At 38.2% G+C, this 15,687-nt stretch overlaps 2 protein-coding genes and 1 pseudogene across 3 annotated transcripts; 2 read left to right on the top strand and 1 right to left on the bottom strand.

The window, feature by feature from the left end:
* Positions 1–224: 224 nt before the first annotated feature.
* LOC125200563 (enoyl-CoA delta isomerase 2, peroxisomal-like) lies at positions 225–1,242 on the bottom strand. Its single transcript, XM_048098216.2, has one exon. It carries the CDS (start codon positions 1,117–1,119, stop codon positions 376–378), a length of 744 nt encoding a protein of 247 aa, XP_047954173.1. The 5' UTR covers positions 1,120–1,242; the 3' UTR covers positions 225–375.
* Positions 1,243–2,321: 1,079 nt separating this feature from the next.
* Positions 2,322–4,534, top strand: LOC125186222 (coatomer subunit delta-like; annotated as a pseudogene).
* Positions 4,535–10,896: 6,362 nt separating this feature from the next.
* On the top strand, positions 10,897–14,040 carry LOC125199876 (bet1-like SNARE 1-2). 2 transcript variants are annotated; one of them, XM_048097738.2, is made up of 6 exons: positions 10,897–11,090; positions 11,893–12,049; positions 12,968–13,024; positions 13,118–13,177; positions 13,276–13,361; positions 13,575–14,040. In XM_048097738.2, exons 1-6 carry the CDS (start codon positions 11,077–11,079, stop codon positions 13,600–13,602), a joined length of 402 nt encoding a protein of 133 aa, XP_047953695.1. In that variant the 5' UTR covers positions 10,897–11,076; the 3' UTR covers positions 13,603–14,040. The 2 variants fall into 2 exon arrangements, with proteins under 2 accessions (XP_047953695.1, XP_088920395.1); XM_089064269.1 differs by lacking the exon at positions 10,897–11,090 and having other exon boundaries at positions 11,873–12,049.
* Positions 14,041–15,687: the final 1,647 nt, after the last annotated feature.

The raw sequence follows: 15,687 nt of genomic DNA, 5'->3' as shown, positions 1-15,687 counted from the left end.
TTGTCGCGTAGGATAAATCGAAAGAATTAAAGGAGTAGTAGCGTGTATATTAATTCAAAAAGATATGGATCAAAGAAAAGATATCTATCTAGCCCCACCGTATTTAAGTTTTCAAAGTCAGCATGGGCAAAATAGGAATTAAGAGTATATTCGTATTGAATTGCGTACCATAGTCCAAAAACAACGCTTTGAAAACACAAAAGTGCAGAAACAACTCCAAAACGTAAATCATAATCCAGTATACCGTATTCAAATCCAACTCCAGAATCAGTCGATTCTAAATGAATCAATCATCAATACTATAATTCTGGTGATTAAGTTAATAATCAACAATTTGATTTCACCAAATTCTTATTACTAGTATTGTTTACCTTGTCAAAGCTTAGATGGGAACACCGTCTTCTCTTCCAATCCTAACAAACCGCAAACATCTGGATACAGAGACTTCCTAATCTCCGCGTACGCTTCGCCGCTCCACTCCTTCTTCCCCAATTCCTCCGCCGTCTGCACCGCCGCAGCCGCCACCTCCTCCGCGGAATCGTACGCCGCATCGACGATCCCCATCCGCACCGCCGCATCGGCGCCGATCTTCGCCGCGCGGAGCGCCAGCTCCCGCCGCGCAGCGCTGGAGCCTACTTTGCCCTTGATCAGAGCCGTGAAGTAATCCGGCAGGCTCATGCCGATGTCGAGCTCGCTCAGGTACAGCACCGCTCTCGATTTCGTCATCACGACGTAATCGTGGCTAATCGCGAGGATCAGCCCCGCCGCCGCCGCGTGCCCGGTCACGGCGGCGACGGTCGGCATAGGGAGGGTGAGGAGGTCGGAGACGACGCCGCGGAACAGATTCACCATGTTGATGACCTCCGCCGCCGCCGCATCGGCGGCGGTGGAAGCGGCGGCGACGGCCTGCGCGTGGCGGAGGTCGAAGCCGTTGGAGAAGAATCGGCCTTCGGCTCGAGTGACGAGCGCCGATCCGGGGACGGCTTGCGATCTGACTTCGGATAGCGCCGCGCGGATGGCGGCGATGAGCGTGGGGTTGAGGCGGTGCTCCTGGTCCTTTTTGGAGGCGCCGGTTAGCGTGAGGAAGAAAATGCTTCCACGCTTCTCTAACGTACACATGGTGTGCGTAGGATAAAGGGATGAGAGGTGATTGGAATTGGATGGGAGCAAAATTTGCTGAAAAATTGATGACCTACCCGTTTTATAATTCTAATTTATGAATAAGAAAATCGAAAATGATTTGTAAAGGTAAATTAAAATCGAAAAGGGAAAGGCGGTCTAATGCACTCTTCTTGTCGAATAGTGCATAAAATAGAAAAGAGAATAGGACTATGTTTATCATGTTCGCTGTCAGTTTATAAATAAAAAATTAAAAAATAGGAAAATGGTCTCTTCTGGTAGATCAAATCTCTTTCTTTCTTCTATACATTCACCAATGAAATTTTGTGTTTTGGTACAGTTTTATTAATGCTTAATTATTTTTCTTAATATTCATTCATTTTTAATATATTATTAAAAAATTAAGTATATTCAAATTCATAAATTTTAATTTTCTATAAATTTTTACATAATTTTTTTCTTCATTAATAATCCATTTTTATTTACTACAATTTCTTACTACTATTTTTTTAGTACAGTTAATTATTTATCCTTAATTTTGTACACAATTGTGTGATTTTGTCTTTTACGATTTGTTTGTCTATATTTTTTAATTTGTTATGTTTTGTGTTTTTAATTTTACGATAAAAATAATTTAAAACAAATAGAAATTACTCCCTTCATTCAACATTTAAGAACTATTTTGACTCGGCACAAATTTTAAGAAATACGTTTAACTTTGTGAATGAAAGTAAAAAGAGAATGTGAGTGGAATGTATGACCCATTTTTAATACTATTAGTTTTATAATGGACCGTGAGACTAAAATGTTAGGGAATGAATGTGGGGTCCGCATACTAAAAATGAAATAAAATAAATGGTTCTATAAATCATGAACAATTAAAATAAAAGGCAAAATGACTCTTTAAATGGTGGATAGATGGAGTATTATTTAAAAATAAAATAAAGAAAAATACTCCTTTCGTTCCACACAAGTATTCAATTTTGGTTGGGCATGAGCTTTACTGCACAACCAGTAAGTAAGAGAGATGTGTAAATAAAATATTAGTAGAAATAGGTTACCCCTCGTTAGAGAGAATAATTTAAAAAATTAGACTCTTATAGGAAACAATGCATACTCGTATGGGATGAAGGGAGTAGTATATAATTGGACAGTTAAGTGATTATTGATGAATCACTAAAAATAGATATGGTTGAGTGTAGATGTGTTCATGGTTCACGGTTCAAAAATCATTGAGCCTGAACCGGCCCGCCATGGATTTTGAAGGTTCCAGCTCATGGCTCGAAACCGTCAGTTCTGGTCCGGTTCGGCAATTCTTTTTTTTTTTTTGTCTTTTAGGCTTTATTTATCTATAAAATTTGCAAAATTTAAATCCAAATAATAAGGATGACAACTGCAATTTTATTGACATAAATTTCAACAATGTTACAAGTACAACGTACATCATTCAAAATTTACAAAAGACTTGAAGTCTTGAACCATAAATTTAAATATACTTGTAAATTTCAACAAAACTACAACGAGCCTATTTACAAATTACAAATTACAAATTACAAATTACTTAGTCTTGAACAACAAATTTAAAAGTATATACTCTTAGTTGACAAATAAGATATTTCTACGTAACTAAGTTGAGAGGGCACCTTTATCAATTCAACCTTTCAAGTTGATCTACAAAGACACAAATCTATTACTATAATGTATGGATTAGAAATATACCATGGAATCAAATAGTGATTGTTCCTAAACGTTGCAGTTTAGGCTAGGATTATATTGACATTCTTTTTGCATTTGATGAAGTTATCTCACTGGGACACAAGGAAAATGTCACAGCGGCACATGTAAAGCAGTAATGTGAAATGGAAAGTCATGAAGAGAAACTACACAAGTTGGTCCTGAAAGTAAAATCAATGAAACCAAGGATATCATGAAAATAAAGGCTAGTGAGATTGACAAAAGCAAGGTAAAATGCTCATTGTTGCTCAATTTCTGTTTGTCATTTTTCATATACCATGGATCGATTAATTAATTACATGTTCTATATAGATTGAGAAGAATAGAGGTGACAACGAAGGATTTATGTCATCGCAATCAAGTATTGGAAGAATCGACAGTGGCTTTGGCAGTGACACTAGCATATCTAGCAGCAATGGTGGTTTTGGAGGTGGTTCTAGCTTTGGATTAAGCACCGAAGGGGACTCCTTCTCTAAGCAGAAAGGTTTGCCCTCTAAAAAAATTTGCAGCAATCTGTATTGGAAGTACTGACCTGTATCATCAGAATGCTCTAACAAGTTTTATGAAGATGATATTCTGAGTTCATCTTCTTGGTTAGTGTTATTTTGTTCAGTGTGTCACTATTGATACAAGTTGGTCATTAGTTTTTATATTGAGTTAAAAAAAATAGTACTAGTAGTATTAAATATGAAAGATTATGTTATTATACAGTAATACTTTTAACAAAATGTTTAGTTAGTTATGTTACTGGTAAAAGTTGAAAATGTTTTAATGGTAAATTTGTTGAATTTAAGCTGTATTAATTCTTTCGGGTTACAATGATTAGGTCGTCTGCCATCCTCTGCTACAGCTCCGTCAAAAGATTTTGGCATGAAGCTTGGGAAAACACAAAGAACCAACCAATTTTTGGAATCTCTAAAGTCTCAAGGCTGAAGGTTGAAGATGTGAGACCAAGTGCTGGTCAGTCCCTGCCAAGTGAGCCTGTTACATTAAGTATTGAAGAAAAGCTTAATGTAACATTGAAACGGGACGGTGGTATTGACAACTTTGATCTGCAAGGAATGTTACCACTCCAGATACTTAACCAGGAGGATGGATTCATCCAAGTTCAGGTACCTCAGTTATTGTTACTGCCCTGATTGTTGTTCACTTGTATCCCGATCTGAAAAGACGTTTTCATGTTGAATGCTTTTGAGAGTATTGTTTTCTGATGTTGATTCAGATCGAGACAGGCGATAATCCTGGAGTTATATTTAAGACCCATCCCAACATAAATAAAGATTTGTACAATGGTGAAAGCATATTGGGTCTTAAGAAGATGTTAGTTCAATGAAATGGAGAATGCAAAGTGCAGATGAGTCACTTGTGCCATTGTCAAGTAAGATTTTCTTCTATGTAACCAAAGTACTACTTAATTTTGTAAATGGTCAATTGAGACATTAAAAAGATATGCCATCTTGTAAATGGTCTACTTCTTAGCTGCTGGCCTTCTTTTTCTGGCAATGACACCTATGTGAACTTAGAGTATGAAGCTCCAAGTTTTGATCTGCAAAATGTTGTGATCTCAATTCCTCTTCCCTCTCTTTGAGAGGCACCAAAAGTACAACAAATTGATGGGGATTGGAGGTGTGGTTTCATCTTATTGTTTACTACTGACATTTCATTGCTAAAAGCTTACTAGAGATGTTATGTACCCTTCCGTTCCATGTTAACAGAACCATTTTTCTATTTTGGGAAATTCTAAGTTAATTGAGTCATTTCTATTTTTGACAAAAAGTAATTCTTCCATTTAACACACTATTCTATTCTTAAACTCCGTGCTGAAAAGAAATGACCATTTTTTTTTTATGATTCAATACTTTAAATTTAAAAGCTGCGCCGTGGAGGACTCGAACTTGAGACCTTTGGCCTCAGACGTTAACCTCACTACTATTTGGCCAACTCACACACTCGGGAAAAAAAAAGAAATGCCTCTATTAACAAGGAACGGAGCGAGTATCTTTTAGTATCACCTAGTATTGGTTGGAATTTCAGAGTTACTCCTATGAAACCCTGATACATCTAAAAGCTATCTCCCATACATAGTGTTTACTATTGTTTTCAAAATATGACTTGATACCTCTAAAAGTTGACTACTGGATCCAGAAGCTAGAGTTTTCTAATCTCTGAAGTTAAGATACACTTGTCTGATGTAGAGATTGAGCAAATAAGATAGTCTCTCAAAGATAGGTCCATAATGATTACTTGATTAGTGAAATGTAAGAGCATCCGCAATGGTCGGCTAGCGACCGGCTAGCCGATTCGTCGCGCTGGCCGATCGGCTAGCCGAACCATTGCAGTCGGCCAGCGCAAAATCGGTGAGCGGATCGGCGTGGGCTCGCCGATCGCTCGTCGCTGGCCGAAACGCTAGACGATCGGCTAGCCGCCATTGTGGAGGCCCGATCGGCCAGCGATCGGCCAGCGCCGATTTTCGATTTTTTTTTTTTTTTTTTTTTTTTTTAAAAATCATATATAAACGCGATTTTCGTTTCATTTTCATTTGCACCACTTGTTTTAACGAGTTTTCTCTCTCTCAAACTTTCTGTTCAAGAGCATCATCGAGCGATGGATCACGCGGGTGGTAGCGGTAGCGGTAGTGGTGGGGATCCTGAGGAGTACGAACGGAGGATGAACGAGGCTATGGAGGCCTACATGAACCGCGGGATGGAGCGGTACATGCGTATGGTGGAACAGCAGGCGATACCTCGCCCTCCACGAATTGTCCACCACCGAGCAGTGATTGATCGGGATCACGCTGCTGCACATCAGTGGCTGTACGACGACTACTTTTCAGAGAACCCGCGGTTTCCCGCCAACATGTTCCGGCGGCGTTTCAGGATGCGCAGGGAGTTGTTTATGCGCATCGTTAGGGCATTGGAGCGTCAATATATGTGTTTCCGCTTCAGGCACGATGCGGCTGGCAGACCTGGCCACACCCCTATCCAAAAGTGCACGGCGGCAATCAGGCAGTTGGCCTACGGAGGCGCGGCAGACATGTGGGATGAGTACCTCCACATCGGTGAGTCGTCAGCCCTGAAATGTCTGAAGGAGTTCTGTGGGGGCGTGATCAGCATTTTCGGTGAGCAGTACCTTCGAAGCCCTACTCCCGAAGATTGTCGGAATTTGATGCAGATGCACGGGGAGAAGCATGGGTTCCCCGGGATGTTAGGCAGCATAGACTGTATGCATTGGGAGTGGAAGAACTGTCCGACTGCCTGGAAGGGGGCCTACACGACCGGCTACAAGTCAAAGAACCCCACGATAATCCTCGAGGCCGTAGCTGATTACCGGCTGTGGATCTGGCATGCGTATTTTGGGGTAGCCGGGTCGAACAACGACCTCAACGTCCTGAACTCGTCTCCCCTCTTCAACGAGAAGTGCCAGGGCGTCGGTCCAGCCGTCTCATTCGTGGCCAACGGCAACCGGCATGATATGGGCTACTACTTGGCGGATGGGATATACCCTCGGTGGCCGGTCTTTGTGAAGACGATCCGACAAACAAGTGATGAAAAGAAAGCCTACTTTGCGCAACGACAGGAGTCGGCGCGCAAGGACGTGGAGTGCGCATTTGGTGTGCTCCAGTCTCGATGGGCGGCAATCAAGGGCCCAACGCGTTTGTGGGATGTCGGATGCGTTTCCGAGATAATGTACGCCTGCATTATCTTGCACAACATGATCGTCGAAGACGAAGGCGTACAACTGACTAGTTGGGTCAGTGACGATGAAGCCGGTCCAAGCCACGGAACGGTCACCCCTAGTGTACGACAGGGGTTACCTGATACGCCCGGATTTTGCACTGTTTTAAGGCCATTGTTTGGTCCGTTTTTGTTATCAAAATCACTCTACATGTCCATTATTTGCATATTCTATACATTTTGGTATTTTGACGTGTTTTGTGAGAAATGTGCATATTTGAGCCGAAAAGGGGAGTAAAAACGCATAGTCTGGAAATCTGGAGTCAGACGGTGACCAGCGACCGCCGCGAAGTTGTACGGCGACCGCCGGCGCCCGGCGGTTAGAGCTATGTGGCGGCCCGCCTCGGAAATTTACGCTAGGAGAAGAGTCTCGCCCGGCGACCGCCGGAGGACATGTGGCGGTCCGCCACCGAAGGGTCAGAGTCTCTGGACTCCAACGCGGCGACCGCCGGCCAAGGTGCGGCGGCCCGCCGGAGAAAGGCGGTGAATCCGACCAGCCCTAGATTTGCTCCAAGATTTACCAAATTTTGAAGATCTTTTCCTTCTATGATGAGGAATAATCTTCCCCTATAAATAGGACCTCAAGCTTCATCAAAAAAGAGTTTTTTGACACACAACAAGAACACATTCATAGAGATCAAAAGGTAGAGTACTTCAATTGTGCAAGGAGTTGGAGAAGGATTTCAAGAACATCAAGAACGACAAGGATTCAACCTACGGGTTTTATTTGCTTTAGTTTTATGTTCAGATTGTTTTCCCTTCAATCTATGTTTTTAGTTTATTCAGTCATGTGTAACTAAACTCATAGGATTCTAGGGATGTGTTAGTAGCAACTTTGGTTATACAATTCCGTTTTCTATTTAATATCCGTTTTGTTTTTACTTTGTTTCTTCCCTAAGTTAATCATGATGCTTCATAATTGAGTGACACAATTATGTATGATTCAATACAACTTGCTTCATAACTGTGACAGAGTTCTAGCGAGTTAGATCCACTTAGTAGACACTACAGTTAGCTTCCTTTAAAACGGCACTGTTAATTGAGAGTGAGGACTTTTCAAGGGTCTTAGGAGCTTTTTGGAGTTACGTGTTAGGATTGACAACCCTAATGTTAGTAATCAACGTTTGTATCGCATGAGCATAAGCTAGGTGACTCGTCCTTTCAAAGTATTAACTGTGCTAGGGTATTGTAGTTTGGAATTTGTATAACCATAAAAGCGAAAGCACATCCCTGGAATTCCCCTTATCTCTATACTTTTCTCTCCGTGATTTGCTTGCATTTAGTTGTTTGCTGTTTTTAATATTTACTGTTTTCAAAAAGTTTCAAAAAAAAAATTCTTGTTTCTCCAGATAGTAATTGAGTTCTAGTAGAAGATAGACACTTTGTGTACATCTTCCCCGTGTTCGATACCCGGTACTAACCTTTTGCTATACTATACCTACTCTGTATACTTGCAGGTATTTATAGTGCAAATAAAAAGTGCATCAGTACCCCTCGATGAAGCCGGCCGACTCAAGGAATTTGCCAGCATGCGCCAAGTGGATGCTCATATTCAACTCCAAAAGGATATAATTGAAGAGTTGTGGGCACGGAGGACTGCACGACGATAGTTTTTTTTCTTTATTATGCATGTACTTTTTTTTTAATCTATGTAACTTTTTTAAATGCAATTAATGAATTTTCCCGTACACGTGTCTAAATTTAATTCCGTATTTTAATCGTAATTTTAATTCCGTAAATGTAGTATATTTTGAATTGTTTTTATTGCGCCTGGCCTATGGCTGGCCTAAATCTGACGTGGCAGGTGGTTTTTTTAGTGTTGCTGACGTGGCAGAGGAGAGAATGGCTGGCCTATGCACCATTGCGGATGCTCTAACACCATGTATTGCCCACTTGATCATCTCAAGACACAACTAGCCAGAATCAGACTTGAAGTACCCTATATGTTAGACAGCCTTGTGGTATTAACTTATTATTTACCTAATTAAATGAGGCTGCTTTCCATGGATTTTGTGATGACTGTACTGTGCATGATGCAACATCCATCCTTGTCTTGTCATGTGGGTTTGTGAGTGCTACATCACACGCGCGCTACATCTTTTAGAACTCTTGCCGAGTATTTTCCATGGAAGAGAATAGCTATAGCCTATAGCTGTAATGATCCTAGTAAATATTTGTGGCTGTTTCTTACGTATTTCATCCATTGCAGGTGGTTAATGTCTTGCCTCTGAAAGGAGGTAATCTTCCTAAGTATATGATGGCAGTCGGTAATCTTCCGACTGCCATGGCAACATTCCGAACACCAGACTTTTTTCGCAGATGGTGAGGCTAGTGTCGAGATCAAATGTCCTTCAAGGTGAAAGGGAGTGTTCGGGGCAACAAATCTAAAGGAAGTTTCCGTCTTGACGGAATCCCACCTGTGGTACCCAACAGATTGAGGTCAAGTTTGATATTGATGCCATGGCTGTGGTATAGAGATAAGAACAACATTCTGATCGGCATCAACTCCTCTCTCCCATTCATTCACTACTATGTGATGGATCCCTACGTCGTCGCTGATTCCCTAATCAGCCATCGCAATTGTATACAACCAAAACAATTAACAGCACATTAAGGTAGATGATAGATCACATTTTCACAAGCAAGTTTTGTACTTAACAATTTATTGATATCAAGCAAAACTCACCTCTGCATCAAAGCCCAAATGTAGATGCATAAATGATTCACATTGCGGGGTTGCCTTGTGGAAGGACTTCCTTCGGCAACAGATTCAGCGTGTCCCACATAGATGCATTACAAGTTTGTATTTTTAAAAGTTTGTTGTTAATTTTCTTAAAAAAATAATAAAACAAAAATTCAAAATCAGGCTAGATACCCGACTCGGGTATCCGGGTACCTGAAATTATTTTCTAGTTGGGTATTAGATTTTGAAAAATTCGGGATCGGGCACCCGAAATTTTCGGATCAGGGATCCACAGATACCCGATTTAACAGGTCTAATTATTTGAAGGCATCTTTTATTAGTATATCTCAACCGGGACTTTTAAAGCGGGACGTCCGAAATTGATCAACCAAGACTCTAAAGCGGGACGGAGGGAGTAACCTTTAGCCAAATTCTACTATTTTTCATAAATTTTAAAATTCATCTAAAATATATAATAAATTTTATATTTGTTTGCTATTTTCAACATGATTTGAATAAGATATTTTTGGAAAAAAATTATGCTACGTGGGCAACCTTAAAATATTTAAGATATTTTAGACTACTTAAAAAGGCACGTAGTTAGTCGCCAATAGTAATGATGTGTCATGAACATAAGTAGGGATGTCAATCGGGCTAACCCGTTCGGATTCAGGCCAGTCCACTCGGGTCGCCGGGCTATTTGGGTACGGGCCATTCGAGTTATGGATTTTTCGGGTCATAAATTTTCAACCTTAACCCTAATCTGTCGGGTTTTGGGCTAACCCATCGGGCTATTCGGGCCTAAAAGCTTTCGAAAATAATCTCTTGTATCAAAATTTTCTTCTATAAAATGATTTTAAATTTTAGATATTTTTTTTTAGTTTAGAACCATATAAAATCTTCAAATTTTCATAGTTTTCTTCAATAAGTACTTGAAAAGAAGCCTTTCATCTCGGTCAACTACAATATAAATTAAAGCTCGTGTTCGTGTCATTATTATGGCATTGTTCGTAACTAATTCTTTATGAAAATTAAAAATCATATCTTATGTGAATCATTATTAAAATGATAAATATATTAAGATTTTGATGGGTTAGTTCTTAATTTTGTCTTGATTGGCTTTGGTGGTGGTAAGACAATAGTGGCAGATGATGGAACGGTTCAATAATGAGTTGAGATGGAACTTGAAAGCTGATATTGTGGGATCGAGTGGAAAAGTGTAGAATGAAGATTGAATAAGACTAATGATTGTGTAGAACGAAGATTGAGGATTCAAAAATATAAAAAAATCCCTGAAACTTAATATTTTATAATTAAAACTCACAACCCATCGGGCCGTCCCGCAACCCGTTTAACCCGTTTTGTATTCGGGTAATAAAATTACAGCCCTAACCCGCTCATATTACCGAATTGTTCGGGCCGGCCCACGGGTTTCGGGTTGAATTAACATCCCTAAACATAAGTAAATAACAGACGAATGTAAAATTTATAATATTTTAAATTAATTTAATAATTCTTAAAAAATACCAAAATTTGGTAAAATATTTATAATATTAATAACAAATTTCTCAAAGAATTACTAGTAGTACTACTAAACATAAATGTGTAGCGCCCAAATACTTTTTTGGCAAACACTTAGAAATTAAAAAAATACTCCCTACACATATTCTAGAATGTGCAGCTGAATGTAAAGCAGAGGATTTTCGATTTCACTGCTAAAACTTTCTGTAGATCTGCAGAATCCGCTAAATTTCTTCATTCGTCGCTTTCACGCATCCTGATTTGCTGTTATTCTATTCTGTTATCATGAGTTACAGGAGGTTAGTGTGATTTTCTGCATCAATTATTTTGAATGTTGTTTTTGCATATCAATATCTGGAATTCTTTTCATCTGTAGATTTATTTAAGCCATTGGATTTCATTTGTGCCGAAAATTGGAGCAAATGAAAAATGAACGAATTGAAATGTAGTTGGACTTGTTCTCACATGATGCATTGCGAATTTAGGGATTATTTAATTTTTCCCTCAGAAAAGAGTGAAGCCTTGTTGTGGACGCTTCCTATCTCCAAATCATTAAACGATGCATGATTGTTTGATCACCGTTGCTAAGTATTTGAAGCCAAAAATTATCTGCGATTCCCAAGCTTGCTATTGCTAGTCATTTTGAATCTGAATAAAACAGAAAAGTAAGTGGTTGGATTAGGGTTTTAGGAATGAGTTAATATGTACATATACATGTTGTAAATCATGTTTTATGTGAAACTGAAATTATGTAGGAAGAGGTAGGCTAAAATAAGTACAACAAACACAGATAACATAGTTGAATTTGGAAGGTAATCGTGTGACTTATATGATTCCAGTAAGCATCGTATAGGATAATTATCGATTAGCTTCTGCGTGAGGGATGGGCTCAAGAGTTACTTGTTCTCTTCTTTCATATCTAATCTGGAGAAAAGATCCCATCCAATGGGATCTTTGTTTGAAATGGGGTAAAAGAACTTAGGCCACTTTATGATTGTTAAGAGAGGGCTTGTCTTACATGCTCATGCTAGAATATTAATGAAAAAATTGACTTATATGTTACATTTACTGTTGAATAATGATGAAGTTATATTCGCACAGGGATCACAAAGGCTCGAGGTCTGCCCTTTTTGATAACATGGACACCCTTGAAGCGGGTGGACTCAGGGCCTCTTCATCATATTCAAGTGGCTTGGATGATCACAACAATGAGCAAACTATGGATAGTTTGCATGACAGAGTTAGCTTTTTAAAACGTGTGAGAACCACCTTCCTAAACAACAAAACTTTCTCTTGTTATTAGTATGCCACTGTATGTTACTTAGTTGTGGTGGTACTGGTGCTATAGTTTTATTATTTTCATTATGGTACATTTTCCGTCAGCTGCTAGATATAGTTGTAGTATAAAAAAGTCATTCTAATATGCACATTTTGACCCCAGTGTGTTCAATTGAACCTAATTCAAAAGATGACGGACACCATCTTCATTCTGATGGCATTCTAATCACAGTCTGTCTTATGACAAGCCAATATTAATCCATTGTAGCCTGCTGAAAATGAGCTGAACTGTTGAAATAAGATCCAAGTTATCCAGCTTTATACTATACCAGTGGTTTTACATGGGAATTCTTATTTGATTCATCCATTGGTTTTGTGGCATATCAGTTCTTACAAATACAATGGACTCAAATGGTGGCTGCAGTTGTAGCTCATATTTGGTATTGATGAATCTTCAGTTTCATAGGATAAATTGATAATAATTTAGTTCCCACATCCAGAGTGAAACACAAATAGAAGAATTCATTGACTGGACTAAAACAATTCAGTGCTGTGTAAGCAAGTAATGGGTAGTATGTTCCATCTACACTACAATAAGAATATAGATTCCAATCCTAATAAGCTGGGATAACTCAGTTCAGAACTTACTTGCTTGATAACCCTGAAATGCCAACAAGATTCACCTACCCCAGGAAGAAAATTATAAGCTATTTTATTCATAACCAAAATGTTGTTATGTCTGTATGCTACTAGAAGTTTCTTAAGCTAATAAACTCTAACTAAAGAAGTGTCACTAATAATTCAGATTAACAGAATGGGGTTAATCAGAATGTTTGAGTTTATCCTGTGTGGGGTATGTTAAAATTATTATCGCTTACCGGCACTTGTCTTGTGGCAGTTGACCGGGGACATACATGAGGAGGTGGAGACTCACAACCGTATGCTAGATAAAATGGTATGTATGCCTGTGGATGCACGAGGAAACTTTAAACACTTTCAAGTTGTAAAATTGTTCTTATCGTTTTGGTTTCCTTTTTAAATTAATAAGGGCAATGCGATGGATGCATCAAGAGGAATTATGTCAGGAACAATGGATCGTTTTAAAATGGTAGACTTAATAGATCCCTGTAGTTCTTTATTTCTCTTAATAAATCATTCCTTTTCCTGTTTAGCTTTCCTGAAGTTGGCTTTGATGATCTTCTCTAGGTGTTTGAAAAGAAATCAAATAAGAGAATCTGCAAACTTGCAGGATATTTTGTGATTTCTTTCTTTGTGCTGTATTATGGGATTAGGTGAGCATCCTTTTTTATAACTCTACCATTTCTTTCACCACATCTAATTTTTAAGGAAACAAATCCCTCTTCTTGGTGTGGGTTTTGTTACGAAGCATTCTATTGGGTTTGGGTTAATCCTGTACATATCGTCACATTCATATAACACTTGACAAGTCATCGAATTCTGCCAAGATGGGTGCTGCTTGGTGCTAATTATTCCTTGTTTTTCAGGATTCTCTTGTATTACCTGTATGGTTAGCGTAGGATTGAAATACATATTCTCGAGCGTTCTTTTCGTGATGAAACTCCAGATGAGGAATATGCAATCTCTATTTGCATAATTGCTGAAGCTAGGAAATCATGCCTAGGGACAGGTATTGGCAATTCTGATCTCGTAGCTCCATCCATTAAACGGCATGCCACCATATCATTTCAGAACATAGCATTTTTTGGTACATCGCCATCTAGCTACCTTTCAGTCACTGGATCGTGTAAATATATTCACGTTTCATGTTCGTTCTTGTTTTCCAAAACTAGTGTTGTTACTATTCCTATTTCTATTTGTGTAAATCACAAATTCATCCTTAGTGAGTTTCCGGTCACTCATATACTGATTGATAAGGATGAGAAACATCCTTGAGCTACAATGAGAGAATTTTGGGTTAAGAAAAAGGTGGCATTTTGAATTGTACCACAATGTTGTTGGAATGCTGTCTAAATTGATGGACAAGAGAGAGTGTCTCCACTCATTGGCTACGTTTTGCATTACTTTTAAGTTCTGAAATTTTGACAATTTGAGATCTTTGTGCTTTTTCGATTATTTGCTCTGTCTTAAGGTAGTTGAAGCATTTCTTTTGAGCACGAGATTTAAAAAATTAGTGCTTAAAGGTTAAAATAGAAAAAATAAAGTAGGAGAGAAAATGAAAAATTCGATATAAAAAAGAGTAAATAAGAGGGAGAATAAAATTTATGCCAATAAAATGACTCAATTGCCTTAGGATAGCACGAAGAGGAGTATGATCAGATCTTGGGATAGAGGGCATTGAGATGGGCTTGTTTTTTTTTTTCGATAATTTTAGTGACATTTTCTTTACGATTAATATAATATTTTCTTGGATTTATGTATATTACACTACTTTATAATTTCCTGTCATCTGCAGCTGTTTGGAGTGGTATAATAAATGTTCGCAATAAAAGAAATGTTACTATTAAATCTTACTTTGCTTTTGATCTCTTATTGCTACTACTATAATTTATCCATTCCCTGATCTTGAAAAGAAAGCGTTTGCCATTATACGATTCTACTGGTATATAATTGGGTCATAATGTATAATGATTTTTCAAGATCTAAAAAAGTGATAAAATAACGAGAAGAGATTTTTAAGATACTCTTGATTATTGGATGAGCTATTTTAAATTAATGGAACAGCTTGAATGCTCTTAATTAATTTGCCATATAATAGTCCTTTTTAAACCAAAATTTCACAGATGATTGCCAATACCAAGTGGCCTGACTGCAGAAGTGCTAACATTAATTTAATGTACGCATGAAAGTTGTGCAAAAGTTTATTTCCAAATTCGCGAATAATATTTTTTCTAATTATAATTAGAATATTTATACATAAATGTATGTTTTCAGTCTGCTGCTATAAACACACAAAATAGAGTGGATCGCAGTTCGTGGGTTTGTGTTGTTGAAATTATATCATTATATTTTAGGATTATACATGATTAGATGTTGGCCTTTATAGTTGAGGAATAATGCACAATATTGCATTTGAAATTATATTCTAATCAAAACATATTTAATGTGAAGTACTGCAATTTGATAGGTTTAATTACTCTTATTATATATGAGAGCTCATGAGTGAAAGCTCACACAAAATTTGGTCCACAATTTGGAGGAATTTTGTGTTATATATTTGCCTTTAATTATCACCACTCACCAATGATTTGATCCTGATCTCGAGAGCTTAGAGAATTTTATATGTCTAATTTGTCTTTTAGGTTTGTTTAAATGTTTGTCGACCCAAGTTCGAGTAGGAGGCGAGGCTGAGAGAACTTCTAACTAGGTGGAGTATGATGATTGATGAGTGACACCGTCTCTCTTTTATATTCCCTCCGTTTCACAATAGTGAAGTCGTTTTGCTATTTTGGTACGTTCTATTGTAGTAGAGTCATTTTCCTTTTTAGTAAAAATCAATACACTTCTTCTAAGTTGCTTTTCTCTTTCTTACTTTATTCTTCTTTTACTTAACTCGCCTAACACATTTTTTCTTAAATCACATGCCGAAAAGAAATGCCTCAACTACTGTGGAACGAAGGGAAGGGAGTAGGTTAACAA

This window comes from Salvia hispanica, chromosome 2 (assembly GCF_029641045.1).
Source record: "Salvia hispanica isolate PSC_SH4W2 chromosome 2, Shi_PSC_v1, whole genome shotgun sequence".
NCBI classification, from domain to species: Eukaryota; Viridiplantae; Streptophyta; class Magnoliopsida; order Lamiales; family Lamiaceae; genus Salvia; species Salvia hispanica.
This window is presented reverse-complemented; position numbering and strand designations above follow the sequence as displayed.

What these genes read in the sequence shown, in the direction of transcription:
- LOC125200563 (XM_048098216.2), bottom strand. Translation starts at nt 1,119, where the DNA reads ATGTGTACGTTAGAGAAGCGTGGAAGCATTTTCTTCCTCACGCTAACC.
- LOC125199876 (XM_089064269.1), top strand. Translation starts at nt 11,873, where the DNA reads ATGAAGTTATATTCGCACAGGGATCACAAAGGCTCGAGGTCTGCCCTT. An exon ending in CAATGGATCGTTTTAAAATG is followed by an intron (nt 13,178 to 13,275) that starts GTAGACTTAATA and finishes GATCTTCTCTAG; the next exon opens with GTGTTTGAAAAGAAATCAAA. An exon ending in GTGCTGTATTATGGGATTAG is followed by an intron (nt 13,362 to 13,574) that starts GTGAGCATCCTT and finishes CTTGTTTTTCAG; the next exon opens with GATTCTCTTGTATTACCTGT.